This window comes from Acanthochromis polyacanthus, chromosome 21 (assembly GCF_021347895.1).
Source record: "Acanthochromis polyacanthus isolate Apoly-LR-REF ecotype Palm Island chromosome 21, KAUST_Apoly_ChrSc, whole genome shotgun sequence".
Classification (NCBI taxonomy): Eukaryota; Metazoa; Chordata; class Actinopteri; family Pomacentridae; genus Acanthochromis; species Acanthochromis polyacanthus.
This window is the reverse complement of record NC_067133.1, coordinates 15,460,996-15,478,728: the sequence shown is the minus strand read 5'-3', so window position 1 is coordinate 15,478,728 and position 17,733 is coordinate 15,460,996. Positions and strand designations below refer to the sequence as shown.

Below are 17,733 nucleotides of genomic sequence, written 5' to 3'. Positions count from 1 at the left end.
ACCACATACAGATTAATGGCACAATTGGACTCCAGACTCTTCAATGCATTTTTAAACTGCTTTATCAAGGAAATCACTGATTTGTAATCTTTAAAAAAAAGTTTTGAGCTTGTAGTCTTCTGACCTTCCTTAACCTAAACCTTTCATTTTTATAGTGCATGAGTTCAGATCTGTGAATAAGGAGCCCTGCAGCAGTCACAGCAAGAATTTTTGATTTGGATTTCCTCACAATAAGCTTTACATTCCTTCTGTACAGTTAGTCCAGTCCAGTTCTAATACACTGCCAATCCAAGTAAAGAATCACAGTTACCGTTTTAAAAAATGAAAGTGGACGGCTTCAAAGAGGCTTCTGAGTTGAGGGTAACGGCAGCTTTAATAAAATGCACAGCTGGGAAGGCAGAAATGAAAAGCGAGGAAACACAAACTCTAAAATTCTCACTGTGACCTTTAGGGGGCTCCATCTCTGAAAGCATTGTGATTTTAAATTTCCTTTCCCTCCTTTCATGTCTGGCTGCTCCTGTTTCACACCCATCTTCAGACACTCCTGATCTACAAACTGTCCTCAAAGCTTCCTGGGAATGTTCTCCTCTTTCTGAACAGTCTTTTTATTTCAACTTCCTCATCGCTCTCTTCCTCCCTCCAGCTCTGCTTCAAGATTTCAGGGGCTTCAACTTTTACAACAATCTTACCTCGCAACAAGCCTTTTTTCCCGCCTTCTTCCTCTGTCCTCCTGACCCTCCTCTGCCTCCTCTTTTCTCTTCCTCCTGATGTGTCGGGTGTTCCCAGGCGTGGCGGTGGGGAGGCGGTGTTCAGCAGCCCCAGTCCTCGGAGCAGCAGCGGCGGTAGCAGCAGCATCAGGAGCTTGGGGCTGGGAAGTAGCATCAGCCGGAGGAACACCATCAAAGAGAACTCGGTGGAGATGCAGGAGGAAGAGTTTCGTTCCCCATCTCCTCCTGCCTGCACCCCACCTCTGGAGGCCCTCGAGGAGGCCTACACCTGCTCTGCCGACGAGTAGAAGGACCAGACTCTTTGCAATGATTGGGTTTCAAGTGAAGTGAGCCTTTCCAGAAATATTTTTACAGTTTAAATTAGAAGATTTTCCCATTTATTAATAACGCTCCAGAACCACAGGAGAATCCTGGACACTTTAATCATACTACGGATTAATGTAAAGTTATTTTTGGTTTGTAAGGAATACAAATTATTTGGAGGAAAGTGAGGAGATAATTTAATTATTCCCAACTAAACAGCACAATAGAAAACAAAATTAGCTATCCCTGTCATACTAATACCATGTTATTCTGATGACAGAATTTTCTATTTATTCCTTAAATTATTTTTAAACATTTTGTCTGTAAAATGTATATTTTTCAAGCAAAAATGTCAAACTGTTTCTGGTTCCATCCTCTCAAAAGTGAGATTTTGCAGCTTTTGAACTGTTGATGACATGAAACAAGCATTCTGCTGAACTTTATGATGGGCCTACTTTGCAGCATTTTATTTAAAAACTATTTATCAGCTTATCTGGAAAATATTTGACTAGATTTAAGAGCAAAAATATATTTTACATTTGTTTTTAAAGCCTTCAGGTGTGCCTCCTTTTTTCTTGGTCTAGCCTTTTGCCAATCCTTGGTATCCTTAAAGTTGAAATAACCTTTGATGTTTGTTCACTAGTGAGAAATTGGATTTTATGTAATTTGTTCTAAAAAAAAAAATACTACAAAACTAAAATAAACCTGCCGAATTTGAATTTATCCAAAATCTTAAAGCAAGTTGATTCAGTTTCTGTGCTTGTCTATAATTTCTACAGCTCTTTTTCGACTTTGGTGATGCTTCGTGCTGTAGCTTCAGCTGCCTTGTTTCAAGTTTCAAAGTGAAATTTAGCCACTATTGGATTGATCTGATTGCAACAAATATTGGCAGCTTCAATCCAAAAATATTCACCACCTAAAAAGAGAATGAGTTACCCATCTATGCTTCAGTCCCGCCTAAATTGAACTAAACATAGCAAAACTTAAAGAGGTCCACTTGTTTGTAAAGTTCAAACATCAACAAGCTACATGTAAGCCTAATTGATTTATTTAATCTGCTTATAATAGTCAGAGGATTTGTCTGTATATGTCTGAGGAGTCTCAGTCTTCCAGGTCAAGTTTTGTCTAAGTGCTAAAATGAAGGCAGCCTGAGTTTCCTGAAAAGATTTCAGCTCTCATCTGAAACATTTGTTCAGTTCTGACTACTCAAATGCATCATCACCATTACCTACGACAAACAGTCACCATCCTAGCTGCTCTGCTTGCTAACCCTCCAACAACAGAAACTCCCAGGATTTTACCAAAAAAGTCAGAAAACACAACCATGGCAACTTTACTTCTCTACATGAAAGATGTAGTCGGAGCTTGTTGGATTATGTGGCCTCAACATCAACACACGCAGAAAATCCCAAAACACATACAGACCATGATGTACCATTTGATTCTCAGCACTGACTAGGTCCACAAGGACAGAGAGGAAGAAGCACAAAGCACTTTAAACTAACTCCCACAACTACTTTCAATATCAATGCACCAGAAATTTGAATTTATACTAGTCCACTAGTTCAGCAAAAAAAATAGCTTTTCAAAGACGGATTTGAAATTTTGAATGTCCTACATTCTTCAACTAAACTGTATTTTAGATGACGCTGGGCACTAACTGTGTATAACAGAACGAGTCACTAGAAGTAAGTTAACAACAATGGAGACATTTTTGCCAATTTAAACCACCTAAAACAAATGAGGTGTTCTACAACATAGTCCTGACATCCCTCCAGACACAGCTTAACAGTCAGGAGACCCAAACATCTCCTGTCCAATCAGAACTGAAGAAGCCTTTCAGATGAGAGGTGAAACTATCAACCTAAAGCACAACCAGCTGCCTTCGCTGAGCACTTGCATATGAATTCTCTAGATCAATCTTCAAGAATAAATGATAACAAATTGCTGTCATGACACACGCACGTTTGCTCTTCATGATGCAAGTTCCACAATTAATTTAAAACCCATTTGGTTATCGCAGTAGTCTAAAGAGCTGGAAATGCATTACACAAATTCATCCAATCCTGCCATCATGGTTTAGGCTTCACTTTGTTTGGATGCAACAACACGGTTATTAAACAGGCCGATTCCAAATGGATTAGCTTTAATTAGTAAAATAAACTTTATTTAATAAAATAATTAAAGCAGTGAGCAGAAGGGAGCTATAAATGCTGTAGATTTAAACTGTCTGGAATCAGAGTACTAAATGTTTCATTTTGTAAAGTGAAATGAAGGCAATAAAAGATATTTTAAATGTTTTTGGATTAATAGAACATAATTTGTGAAATAGTATATTTAGATTGACTTTGCATTTCAGGTAGCTACATATAGTGTAGTCAGTTATACTAAAAATATAAGGTGGGTTGGAAGACAGCATTACAAGTCAATTAAAAAAAAAAAGTCAAACAGTAGCACTTATGAACTTCTAATTTGACCCATTTGTAACAATTCAGGTGTCAGTGATTTTCTGAGTGTTTTACACCATTTCAGAAATAAGTTCTGTCCTAAAATTCCCAGAGTATCGTCAACGTCATTAGTGAACGCAGTACAAGTTGGTTGAAAACAATGTGCACATCGTCTACAACATTTAGATGCTCTTGTCCTCATGGCAGAGTGTTTAAAAACATCTGTTCTCAAGACATCTACAGACTCAGTGAAGACTGCTAAACAGCTGCAGAAAATAATGTCCACTACACAACAAAAAGAGCATTTAACCCTTTTCTCAGGTTGAATCTGTGTTCTAATGTAAAACAGCTAAAAGTTTTGTAAGTGCAATGTTTAAATTTAGCAAGGAAATGTTTCCATTGTGGTCACAATCTTTGGATTACAAAATAAAGCTGCAAATTATTAAATGGGTTCAAACCTGCCACTGACTAAATATATTTTCATTCAAATGGGTTTAAAAGTTTAAGGATTACTAAGCTTTTGATTAATAATCACTTTGTTTTTTGTTGGGTTTTTATCTGCTCAACATGTTTTTCAGAAAATTATACATCCCTTTGCAGTCCAGCTGTAAAGGTAATAAATGAAAGGCACAAACTGAGACTAGTTCTTCATGCACTTCATTGGGGGGGCGTTCAGAATAATAGAAGAATGTTTGCTTTGAAACTGAATGTTGAATTCTATTTATAGCCCAGCTGTTTTCTTCTTGAGAGTGTGTGATTTTAAACCTCACAGATACACAATATATAATTATAATAAAAGTGATGTGTACGACAACTGCTGTGACGCAGGACTTTCTGCTTTGTGAACCTAAGAAGTGCTATTAAATTGCTACAAAACCCTCCCCCACACATTCTGTAATGAATAAAATCTATGCAACTTTCCTTTTTTCCCCATTTCAAATTTAATTATTTTCAGAAGCATCATAAGCAGCATTGAAGGTAAAAACAACAAAAGACACAACAAAACTTGAGCACTTCATTTGTGAGCATGCAAGTGAGCATGCAAGTAGTTTTTTTCTTTTTTAAACCGTCATAAGGCAAAAGAAAACCCCACTCAGCCCTTTTCCACCCGTTTTCACACATTTACCTTCACGGGAAAGGCCCAGTCTTCTGCTTTTGCTTTACATTCGCCCTAAGCATCTACCTGAAAGTCGATGCTGCCTACAGAAACAATCAACTGAACCACGGCCTACATATATTCAACCTATGTTAGCGACCCTACAGTAGAATAACACTACAAGTCAACCTATTACTTTTTAACATAAAACACAAATAGCCTTCACTGAAGTATTTGCATCTCCTCATTAACAGAAGACATTTCCCAATTTCACTCCTGCAAAGACAGAAGTAGAGCTCTGCAGAGGGATTTACTTATTTTGAAACAACTTCTCCACAGTCTAAAAAAGGTTGTCTGCCACACAACAATGGAACAAATCTCCACTATCAGTGCCCTACATCTACAACGCTAATTTCATGCCATATTATCAAATTATTGGACAGACTGAACACATCTGGAAAGTTCTATTAATCTTAAAGCCTTATTTGACTCCAAATGTCCTCAAGGTGGTGCTAAATCTGAGGTCATTAAAATCCTAACGATTCATCAGTGTGATCACTACCTTTAATGGCAATACACCTTTAAAATTGTAATATTTCTAGAGTGAAAGGAACAGTGAGCAATCATCCTCTAGGCACCATGAGTAACCACAATAAATTTAACAATACTTAGGCCACTACAGTCCAACAACGGCATACAAATAGTCATTTTTGATATTCCAAGGGAGCTATCAAGTGCCTCTGGACGCAAAAAAAACAAAAAAAAAAAAAAAAAACACCACAAGATGTAGCACTAATGTATGAAAGCATTACTCCTTTCTACAGTTAAATCAATGCTAGGTGTAAATCTAAATGGGTTCCTGCATTCTGTCACTACTGACAAAGAAGATGTCCTATGTTTAACCCACCCAAGTCTTTTCTAGTAAAACAATTAATCTAGACAATTTCAGGAGTCACATTATGTTACTTGATTTAGATCTCAATCATTTTACTTTCTCAGCTTAATACTTTTGAGCCAGGAGCTTTAGTATCTGTACAGAGAAACTGGTGAAGAAAATAATCAAAATAGCAATAACATACACTTCCTTATACACTCAGCCGTACATGGAGAGAAAGCAATCATTCATCTTGGAAACACTGAAAATATTAATTTTCACAAACAACTGCCAGAGCGGTGAGAGTGAACCGTTCATTTGAAGAGCCTTACAACCGAAACTCGACGCTAAACGGAAAGCTACATAAAACTGCAGAGATGGTGAGGTATCTTTTCCCTGCAACAAGCCATACATATCACATTTAACTCATTGTTCAAAAAAACAAAACAAAACATTAAGTAAGGCAGCTATAAGATGCACAAACCCTCATGGCCACTATGTGCTGTATGATCCTTCCAAAGCTTCTCATGTGAAATGAAAAGTTATTTTTCCCCACTTAACAATATACTTTTAATAACCAACTTTTTATAACAACTGACACGGTAATGAAAACACATTTCGTTAAAATCTTAAGGCTCACACTGAGGCACGGCATGTTTGCTTATCCAAAGTCAGCTCCACTATCACTGTTCCTTCTTTGCAAGCAGTGATTTCAAATTCTGCACCTCGGTAATGTATGGGTTGCAACACAGAGATGAAATGTCATGTTCTTTGCAGATTATGGTGAAGAAACTAGTTAATCTGTAAAGATTCACTTTGTCTGAGCTACAACGCCAACTATGTGCCAAGTAAGGAAATCTACAGATTTTATTCCGTCTACAATTATTGGCACTTTGTGGAATTTCTTCGGCGACACATTGTGATCTGTTTTTAACAACTGCAGAAGCCCACTGCCTGTCAGGTGCCCGGGATATTAAGAAGACAAGATTAAACAATTAACATTTTTTGTGTTGATAAAATTACCAATCCAGTGTTTAGCCATCAGGCACACTCAAGGTGTGTTAGGAGAACCATAAAGCAAATTTTTACTTTGCTAAAACTCAGCAGGTTGGATTACCGCTTCCAGATCACAACACCACCACCAACATCCAGACTGTTATAAAGAACTGCCTTCACAAGAAGAACAAGGAGTCCTGCAACCAGTGATCTGAACCCCACAGAGTCCTGATTTCATCACCATGGAATCAGTCTGGGATTACATGAAGACACTGAGAATCTGCACTAATGCTGCTTTAATACTAGTGTTGGACTTCTGGAAAGGGTGTGCATGGGTTCAGCTTTGCTCCTTTTCGTTAATGCTAACTTTGCTTTTTGAAAATTCAATCTTTTTCTGTACACTGTGCAAAATAATGTCCTGCATTCAAGTGTTACGGCCTTTTCCCCCCAAACACTTCCACCTTCCTTCTGCACATCTTCACCTCAATTCTCGCTACCTAAAGAAAACCTGTATCAGTTTTAACTGATTCCGTATGAAATCTCTAAAACTTGCTCTAAAATTTACTTTATGTTCAGACTCAAAACACATTGAGAGGGACAGCAGGGGGAAAAAAAAGCACAAAATATTTCCAAGCAAAAGGACGTGAGGTGGTTACATGCAGCATGAGTCCAGTAAATTAGTTAAATCCAAGTGCAAGTGCAGAGGAGAACTCCTGGTAATAAACAAAAATCTGCATATCTGAGCTAGTAGCAGACATCCCAAAGTATCCGTAGTAGCGTATCCACCCATTTCATCACTGCAGCTTCTCATGAGTTTTCCATGTCCTGTGTCCTTAAGAGGCACTGAGGCTGATGACCTGTACGACGTAACACACAGTACCGTTATATCTGGGACATTCCGGTGTGACGGAGAGGAAGGGCCGAGCAGCTCAGGAGGATTAAGGATGTTTTCACTTTCAAAGCAGCAGCTTGGATCCCGTTCCAAAATCTAACCTCTTCACCAGCCTGTAAAACAACAGTTTCTTCAGTCTGTACAGCTTTACTCAAGGATTTTGCCACATAAACAGAAAATGCATTCCTCAAACAAAAATCTGAAATCCTCTGCTGGGCTCAGTTTACAGGAATTTTAAAATAGGATAGCATTATGCAAATATGAATAAAAACTTCCGATATACTTCACTAATCTCAGACATGTACCACACAAGATTTTACACTGGTACGTGTCCAACAGGATATTAAAGTATATACAGAGGAAGCGATCAAGGAACGGTGCACCACTTCACAGGATTTCATCCTGAAGCAGGTGAAAACAAAATGAAGACTACAGTACAACAACAAGCAGAAGGTTAAACAACATGCCTAGATGAGAAAATAGTGGGGAAGATGCAGTCAACACGGGTCATATAAAGCTTTAGGATCCGTCTGAATTCTAACATCTAGACTGTACCGCGCAGAACAGAGAAACTTACCCTTTGTTGTAGAGGCCATTGGAAGGATGGCTGTCAGAACTGTTCTGGCCCACTGCTGCTCCCTGTCCACCAGCTCTACGATTAGCCGTCTGCTCGTTGACATAATCCCGACATGATGCCAGCTTGGACTCCAGGTTCTAAAGACAGAAATGAAAGAAAACATTTTAATTCTTCTATAAACACTCAGCTTCAGACTGCTGTCTCAATACCACACTATCCCAGTGTTCTTAATGTGTGCAATCAATGGATCTGTTATCGTGAAGAGAGAGAAAACTAATCTGCAGCAAAAGAGCCACACTAGCAGCTCTGTGAGACTGTAATTTTATGAATAAAACAAAAAATGAACATTTAAATAAACTGAGGAAATGGGGAAGGTGATTAGAAGGCAAATGTCAGAATAAAGGTTTTTTAAAAACCTGCAATAAAATCATCTATTATGTTGTGAAACTATAAAGAACTGCAACAAATAGTATTTATTTTCTGTGTTTTTAATTGATTCAAAGTAAACAAAAAGGCAGAGTTTAGCCAACTGACAATAACTTTCATGTTGCACATTGTCCTGGTTCTAAAGATCTATATTAGGTCTTCAGGGGGTGTACCTTGTGTACTGTTTATAGTACAACCAGAAACATAATCAGTAATTACCTAGGGAAAAAAAAAAAAGCTCAAACATTGTTCTTACCCCAACTTTCCTCAGAAGCTCTCCAACAATATTCAAAGCTGATATTCTCGCTGATGTGGTGAGAGGAGTCGCAGAAAGGCTTTCACCTAAGAAACAAACCAACTGATGAAGACATGCAGCTCACAGTGATATAAAAATAGAGAAAAGGGATGAGCACCGCAAATTAGCTCAGTCTGTAAATGCTGTGGAAATGGTTCATGCTACAGCAGCAATATACAGTAAATATAATAATTGTATATATTTTATTATAATTATTATATTTACTGTATATTGCTGCTGTAACAGGAAATTTCTCCTGACATGGGGAGAAATAAAGGATTATCTTATCTTGTGCTACAAACCTGTTACTATACATTTAAAAAAAGGATTTTAAAATGACCATTTATAGTACAAACATTTATTAGAGTTACTGTTTATTTTTCCCAGGTATGCTGACTGATTTTAGGTTCAATGAACAGCTCTTTAGCTTTTTCAGTTTCTGGGGAGGGTCTGTTTTCAGAAGTGTTGTTACGACTACAACAACTTCCACTGTAAACCATGTACATAGAATAACTGGTACCCTTAAACTGCATCAAACTGAAATCTGGACAGAACACTTCAGCCAAATCAAAGTTTTAAAAACTAGGATTAACAAAATCACAACAACAACCAAAAAAGGTCTTTTGAAAGTGACATTTCTGCAGTGGAAACTACACTCTTGGACATAAAGGTGCATCTCAGCATACAACAACATTCACAAACTGACCTCTGCTGATGGAGGGCTGTGGGGGTGTGAAGGGCTCTGTGGAGGCTTGGGGTCGGGTCATTGTGGAAGGAAGGGGCTGGTTAGAGGAGGAAGATGTAGTTTTGTCCTCTGTTCTTTTGTCTGAGGGGGTGAGAGGAGGAGTGGGCAATCCAGTGGCCGATGATGACGACGGCGGCTCTTTGACTGCACTGCTGATGGACGGCTTCCTTTCCTGCACCTGCTGCTTTTGCTGTACCGCAAGCTCCTGCCTCAGGTCTGGCACACAAACACAAAGAAACGATAGAGGGCAGTTAAAGACATGAAACGAAGACCTTTAAAACAATGTAAAAAGCTCTTACGCAGTCAGGAAATATATCAAACCAAGTGTCTGAATAAATCTCCAGCCAGTAAGGACCTCAAATATATATATAGTAACAGAATCATTCAGCCCTTATTCAGTATGTATAACTCATTCAGATGTGTGGCCAAAAGCTAGTTTGAAAAGAGCAAAAGAAGGCGTTGCAATGCCAGATTTACCTCAACTGAAGCAGAGTGATTTTGCAAACAGACAGACATACCCGTTATATGTCAGACACACCACTGCGACCAAGAAAGATCTTTAGGCACACTTGACAGAATTTTGGCTGCATTTACAATGTGAACCAGTTCTTTTTACCACCCCTAATTTTCTGATCCGATCAGCTTAGCGTTTAGATTATATAAGCTGTCATATTTGCCCACTGGTTACATCACATCTCGCACACAGAACTCTACCTCTGGCTTCATCTTTCAGTCTCTGGACGGACTCGAGAAGATTCTCCTTCTCATCCAGCTCGCTTTCAAGGAAGGCGTTCCTCTCTATAACCTGGTTCATTCTCTGCTCGAAATCCTCCAGCGACATGATAGTTGCCCTGAAAGACACATAAGACCAGTGTTGGTGCGCACTGTGAAATCGGGTCATTTCGTACTCTAAAAAGTAGCCATTTTTCTTTACGACTACTTTGAAAAACGTACGCATATCTATGCTGATCTCTTATTCTGGAACAATTCTGTAGACTTGTCTCAAAGCACTAGTTTCTTTTTTGTGCAATATCGCAATTTGTACTGTAAACCTTGTACTGTGAGGAGGCAGTTGTTGGGGCAGCAGATCACACAAGTGCCCTTCAAAGTTAAAAATTAGTCAGACTTTCAACAGTGAAAGGGAACACACAGAAACCTTTATGAACCACCTGCTTCATTCCTCTTTGCCTGTACTTCTACTAACCCTTACAAACATGGCCAAAGGTTGTTCAGACTATGAAAGTCTCATGAATATAAAGTTACTTTATTAATCAAAATTCTGCAATTACAGAGTTTTAGCCCCCCTAGTGTGTTAAAGTTGATTTGTCTCCCGACCTCTTGGCCCTCTCCAGGTCATCATTGGCCTGTTCCAGCTCTCTGATATATTTATGAAGCTGGTCTCTGATGGCAGTGGTCTCAGCCAGGTCTCCCTCCAGGTGGGAGATTTGCCGGCAGGCCTCAGAGTGCTGAGTCTCATATTTATCCTGGCAGGAAGACACAGAAAAAAAAGACAGAAGAAAAAGTCTGAATATGAAAGAAAGAGCAGCAGAATAAGCAGAAAGTGAGTGGCAAAATATTGAGATTAACCTTAAACATGCACAAATATTGAATTTCAACTTAAAAACACAACTCCTGAATAGCCATATATTTCCTAAACAATTAGGAAAAACAAAAACAAAAAAAATTAGTGATTACAATGAAAGTCAGCTGATTAAAGCGGTCATACTAGTCATCTATAAACTCATTCCCAGAACTAACATTTTCTGGTGCATCAACAGAGTTAAGACAATAATTACTCTTTTACTGCTACACTGTGTCAAGTTTCAGCATGCTTTACCCAAATTCCATAAAGTTTCTGCATACTGCACACTCACTCTAAGATAAAGCCCTTCCACTGCTTAGATACCATCTCATTTGTCCTAGATTTAAACATTAGTAAATGGGTAGAAAGTTAGGCCTCAACCCTGACACCCAAAACTAAACTGTACATATTTAAATGTGTCCATTTGCTGTAGAATCACTGAAGTTGATCAAAAGTTACGTTTTGGATAAACTGGCTAAAGTCAACATGGCATTAGCATTAGGTTTACCTGTGTATACATAAAATACTGGACAATGAGGTAAAGTTTTAGTGCTGTTGCCACCGCTGCAGCTGTCATCATTGTGGGAAAACCTGCCACGCTCCTGTATTCATTTGCTTTTTCCCCCCCAGTGAAACTTTAAGACAGACCTCCACACATTTACACAATGACTTTTCCTCATCACAAAACAGGTTTGCACTGGGTCTGTATCACAATTGGCTAATAGCATACTGTGGTTCACTAATGTGACTTTAGAAATGACGACTGATGTTGGCTCTCTAGAAAGTTTCAAGACAAAGAACTGACACAACTAAAGAAACAGCTTCTTCACATTTGGTCAGCAATGTCCAAATCAGTATTGAAATGCCTCAAACAAATGTTTTAACTGCACACTTATCCAATGCAGCATTAAAACCACCAGCAGGTGAAGGGAATAACACTGATTAGTTTTTTTATGTTCTCCACTGCAATTTGGGGTCTTCAGGTGGATGTTACTTTATGTCAGGCACAGTGAACAGACATAGTACAGAACTTCTGGACAGTCGCTGTGTTTGCACCACTGATGGAAAGTATGCACATATCAAAACACCTCCAGAGTCAGATGGCGACTACTTCTTTGATGAATAATAAAAGTGTAGATGACTGAGAATGTCCCCACAGTCTCTCCACAAAATAAGCATTTGTTTAGAGCAGGCATGGGCAACTATGGCTCCCGGGCCACATACGGCCCGTTGGGCTTTTCAATCCGGCCCGCGAAATTTTGTCAATATTGGAATTGACGAAATTACAGTAATGACCACATTCAATTGGCCTTCCCCTGCAGTACCCGACGTTTCTGTTAACCCCACTAGATGGCGCGCTCCAGACACAAGTGACCTTTGTTGGTTTATTTTCTCTTCTTCTACGTTGCAGCTGCATTGAGCCCTGCAGTAACAATGAGTGGAGCAAAGAAAAGAAAAGTCGACAGTGAGTGTTTCAAAAGGTCTGGACTACTAAATATTTTTTCGCTGAAGTCCATACAAAGGCTGTATGTCTTATTTGCAATAAAACCGTTGCGGTTTTTAAAGAATACAATATCAGCCGGCACTTTTCCACGAAGCATGCTAACTACGCTAGCAACCAGTCAGCGCAAGAACGGACAGCTACGGCTCAGGCTGGCAGCCAGTTTAGAGACTCAGAAAATACGTTTCTTCCTGCAAACTACGATTCAAGAGTCAAGCACGAAGGCAAGTTGTTTGCTAGCATTTAAAATAGCAAAGGCTAGCAAGAAAGAATGCATGGTAGAGACGGCAGGTCTCTGTGTCCAGAGAGCAAAAACAAATTATCAGCAGGACAGTTACTGGCCGTGTTGAACTAATCGGCAAAGACTTAGGAAGCTCACAGAACGAAAAAGCCGAGTCCTTCGAGCTATATTCATTAGCACTGGACGAAAGTAATGACATAAAAGACACTGTTCAGCTTTTAATTTTTATTTGAGGCACATTTTGAGACAACGGAGGAATTTTTGACCATGGAATCCGTGATTTTGTTTTTGCCGTAGACATACTGACGCACATGAACAAGCTGAACGTGAAGCTGCAAGGGAAAGATCAATTTGTGCACGAAATGTACACAAATGTGACAGCCTTCAAAGCCAAACTGACTTTATTCTCAAGACAAATGTAAAAAAAAAAAAAAAAAAAATCCTTCGCTCATTTCCCTGCACTGGCGACGCTGACAGAGCCAGTGGACATGTGATGAAATATAAGGAATCACTAGAAGACCTACAACGGACAATTCTGCCGTCGGTTCTCTGATTTTGAAAAAAAATAACAAGACACTTCAGCTGGTATCATGTCCTTTGTCACAAGACCCAGAAACAGCACCTCAGGAGTTGCAGTTGGAACTGATCCAGCTTCAAAGTGACTCGGTCTTAAAGAAGAAGTTCAGCTCCCTTAAACTGAATGACTTTTACGCTTTACTAGGTGAAGCCAAGTTTCCAAACATTTGGAAGATAGCACAGAGGATGCTGGTGTTGTTTGGATCTACCTACTTGTGTGAGCAGACGTTTAGCGTGATGAACATCAAAGCACACCTCAGATCCATCCTGAGAATTGCCACAACCAGACTGACACCAGACTTTGATGCACTGGCAAGAAAAGGGTGACCAACAACACTGTTCCCACTGAAACTGAATGTGAGTATTCTTTACTTTATCAGTATTGTCTTTAACATGTAATTCATATTAGTTTGCACAATCTCCAACCATCTGATGCTGATCTGGCCATCTGTTGAATTTCAAAAGTCAATGTGGCCCCTGAGCCAAAAAGTTTGCCCACATCTGGTTTAGAGCATCACTTGTTTTGTACAGAAGATAGGCTTTCAGTGTCACAAGTTTGGGTTGTACATGGACTCTTGTGAACTTGGGTAGATGACAGAATGTTTTGACCTTTGTGGATGCACAGAAAGCACAAACTGACCTTTAGCTGTCTTAATACAGTTACCCGTTTCCTGACAAAGTATAATGTGAGGTTACCAACCACAGCTAATTGTCATGGTACTGCATTATTGTTTTTCACCTTCCACCAATTCTCAAAACCCCTAAAACAGTATTTAGGACAGCTTTAAAAGAAAGGCAGGCCCTTCACTGAAGCAATGTGAACATAACCTTCAAATCTGACAATCATCTTCATTTCCCTGCAGCATGACCAGCTGTCTTGAGAGTTAAATCAAAATTCAGTGCACGCAATAAGTGACAAAAACTGGAAGGTATGCTGCGAAGCGTTACAATGGCTTGTGTAGCCAGCAATGACGTCACTCAGTCTGCACAGCCTGGCACTACAAACACAGCACAATGAATGATCAAGGCCTCAGGCATGAAATTGGCAGCAAGAAATTCTTCAAACTTTTAAAAATTTGTTTTTATTTGTTTTGCAAACATGTTCTGATAAAGACTGTCTTTGCTTTTCAATTGAACCACTGTCTTTCAATGTACTGCTATGCTTTTAGCAGAGGAATTAAGTGACGGTTTTAAAGGAGAAGACTGGGAACTGAACAAACTGACTGGAATACAGTAGGTCTTATGGGAAGTACTGCTATCCCCTCCAGACACAGAGTGAGCTCAGGAGTCATCAGCTGCCTTTATTTGCTCTGAATCAGTCCTCTGTGAAAGTGAGTGTGTGTTCAGACAAAAGCACCAGTGAAAACTATTCACTGCAGGCAGACCAATGCCATAAAATATGACCTGCTATCAGCTGACAAGTATGAAAATCTCTGGTTAGATAAACTTGAAAATTGGTTTGATGTAAATTCAGACATCGTTGCAGCCCTGGACATCCCTCATACAGCAGGCTCATGCTTCAATGTAGGTCAGAAAACCATGCTGAGATAATGAGTTGTACAACAGATGCTCCTTGAAGCCATCAGGAGGGTCTTACTACATGACTGCTACATTTATCCTTGTGCAATGAGACAGAACTGCTTGTTCCCCCTCAATAACCCACCTTTTGAAATGTTTCAATTATTTAACTTTCAGATTTCAGCATCAATCTTGGAGCTTAAAGTTACCTTTTTTTACAGTGCTGTCCAAATATTTTTTTCTACATATTTCTAAGGCTTGGTTTATCGTATTTTGATGTTTAGAAAGTTGACATACAGATTATCTACAGAAGCTAATGACTGATAACATCCTCTGTACCTTGTAGTTTTCCAGCTCCATACGCAGGCGGTTATTGGCAGAAAGAAGCTCACGGTTTCGCGCCTCGCACTGTTTCAGCTCAGTCTCCAGCTCCACCTCATAGTCCCGACTCATCTGCTGAAACTCCTGCAGTTCCTCCTGGGCTTCCTCCGCACTGAACATGCAAACACAGTTGCAGACGATATGCTATATGTTTATTACCACTGGAAATTTTCACAGCAAGCCGGTCCAACTAGTACTCAGGTTGGTTTGTTAGTCTGGATTTTCTAGTGTTATACAGAAATAAACTCAAATAATTACACTCTGGTTAGAAGATAAACAGTAAGACAGAGACACTGTAAATGTGCCACAATTCATGTAAACCACACATGTTTAGACAAACAACATAACCTGATCATATCCAACACAACCAAAGGGAGAATTTGGTATTATGGGCTAAACAAGTTCTCCACATCCCAGAAATGTGTTTAGTAGAAAAACACAAAAGGTTATTAATTGTTTATTCAGCAGGAGTGTCTGACTAGCATTTCTATTCACTACAGATCTCTGGAAGTCCTGAAAGATTATATGTTTTTTCTTTTTTTGTGCACAAGTTGTTATCCTTGTGGCACAATGCACTACTAACTTGTATAACAATATAAAAAACCTTATTTTTCAGAACTTCATCTGCTCTGAATTATTCATGCAGGGTATGAAAACTTTGGTATCAGAGTACCTGAAAGGTATAGACATGCATTCAGGAATAGGAAACACTACAACAAGCTTTCAAAATTAGTGCGTACATGTCAGGAAAAGACAATAGTGTAGGCAAATTAGCACATGGTTTCTTAAGTTGAACCAGTTAAGAACTCACTACATCTTCTTAGTGGAGAATTTATAGGAATAAACATTGAAAATAGATGTGGATCTCTTAAAATAAACAGGGGACACACCTCTGCTGGTGCCTGGCAGCCTGTTCCTTCCAGTACTCCAGCTCTTCCTCCAGGGACCCAAACTCTGGAGGCTCCGGATCCCCCATCTCTGGCCTAGTCCCGGTGCAAAGCAGGCTCTTCTGTCACACCACAACACGCCTGTGGTTAAATTTAATCAAGGCAATCAGTCATGTTATGATTAGCATAAACTCTATTTAGAAACGGCGAATAAATATTAGACCGGCTGAAGGAGAAACCACCATTTACAGTCGGTCATGATTGTAGACGATTTATTTGAACTTTCACGTTAATTCGGCAAATCCATAATCCATAAAGCGGCAAATGAGAGACAAATACTCAGCTTCCACATTTCGTTCACCACAGCTATCTGACTATAGTGTAACAGTGTGCCAACCTAAGGCAGGATACCGGCAATACTGGGCAAAAGAAGTTGCAACCTACAGCAAATAATATTTACGTGAATACTAATGTGTGCCGAATTGAAGAATATATTCCGTCGATTCACATGACTGCTTAACTTGGGTCATATTCAATAAATGTAACTCAAGCACCACCAGAGATAAATTGCTCACAATATTTCTACGGACTCTGGTCACAGTTAGCCAAAGTAAAAAACGGGAACCAAAAGAAGACGTTCCTTAAAAAGAGGACATAAAACGTAAACCCGTGTGTTATCAGAAGCAACACTTGCTTTTATAAACACTGTAGAAGTTTACCCACTAAACCTAAAACTTAATAAAACAAAGTTCACGAGTCCAAACAAATAAAGCGAGCTAGTTCGGCTAGCGGCGTTAACCATTTAAATCCCAGCTGTAACCAATATACCGCTATTACGATTTACGCTCAACAGTTGGCTTATTTCGACGCAAAGTTAACCGTTGTAACCTTTCTCCAGATCTTCTACAAAAGTTTTTATTAATAGCGACATAGTTTGACGGGTAATTTTAAAGACAAGTCGATAAAATAACACTATTTGTGGACTTGCCTTGAGTGGGACACCACAAAGTTGCTACTGCTTCGGGAAGACGTCGAACAATAAATGTTGCCATTTATATTGTCCAAACCAGCCGACCAATCAGAAGTTAATGACAGCCTCGTAGCCTGATACTATTTGTCAACTGCTTGTCAATCACGTATTGATAGGCGGGATCAGAATTATTATCCAATCACTGGGCTATCTGCATGATTGCACACGTTTTGATGGATTACCAGAAGGTGGTGCTGTCTTCCAGTGCTATGGGAAACTTGTCTTTTACTACTTATTTATGTCTTTTGATTACAGTGGGTTTTGAAGATATGTAGAAAAAAGTTCAGATTGAGGGCTGTCATTTGGAGTGTATAAACACTCCAAATCAGCATCAAAACTACTTCAAAACATTCAGTTTCTGCCAATGAATTGTACTGTATGTTATTTTATCATTTATAGTTCGCATATTTGTGGAAAAGTTTTTTTTCATGATTGCCAACAGGTTTATATATATATATATATGTGTGTGTGTGTATGTATGTATGTATCTATCTGTCTATATCTATATATCTATATATATATATATATATATATATATATATATATATATATATATATATAAAACACACACACACGGGACATGGGGAAGTTTATTGCATTATAAGACCTCTATTCCCTCCCACACAGTCTTCCTCCTG

General features: G+C 39.0%; 2 protein-coding genes across 3 annotated transcripts in view; one reads left to right on the top strand and one right to left on the bottom strand.

The window, feature by feature from the left end:
- The window catches only part of LOC110961590 (myosin-11-like), a 35,186-nt gene extending 30,788 nt beyond the window's left edge, over nt 1-4,398 (top strand). The window contains exon 43 of the mRNA XM_051941474.1: nt 787-4,398. Coding sequence (XP_051797434.1) covers nt 787-1,015 — 229 coding nt within the window. The 3' untranslated portion in view covers nt 1,016-4,398. The remainder of the gene's footprint in view (nt 1-786) is intronic.
- LOC110961591 (nuclear distribution protein nudE homolog 1-A-like) lies at nt 4,396-17,136 on the bottom strand. Of its 2 annotated transcripts, none has more exons than XM_022209270.2 (9): nt 17,054-17,136; nt 16,069-16,206; nt 15,137-15,290; nt 10,715-10,863; nt 10,094-10,230; nt 9,341-9,595; nt 8,596-8,681; nt 7,914-8,050; nt 4,396-7,449 (listed from the first exon to the last, which is right to left on the bottom strand). In XM_022209270.2, exons 2-9 carry the CDS (start codon nt 16,152-16,154, stop codon nt 7,401-7,403), a joined length of 1,053 nt encoding a protein of 350 aa, XP_022064962.1. In that variant the 5' UTR covers nt 16,155-16,206; nt 17,054-17,136; the 3' UTR covers nt 4,396-7,400. The 2 variants fall into 2 exon arrangements, with proteins under 2 accessions (XP_022064962.1, XP_022064963.1); XM_022209271.2 differs by having other exon boundaries at nt 16,069-16,187; nt 17,054-17,107.
- Nucleotides 17,137-17,733: the final 597 nt, after the last annotated feature.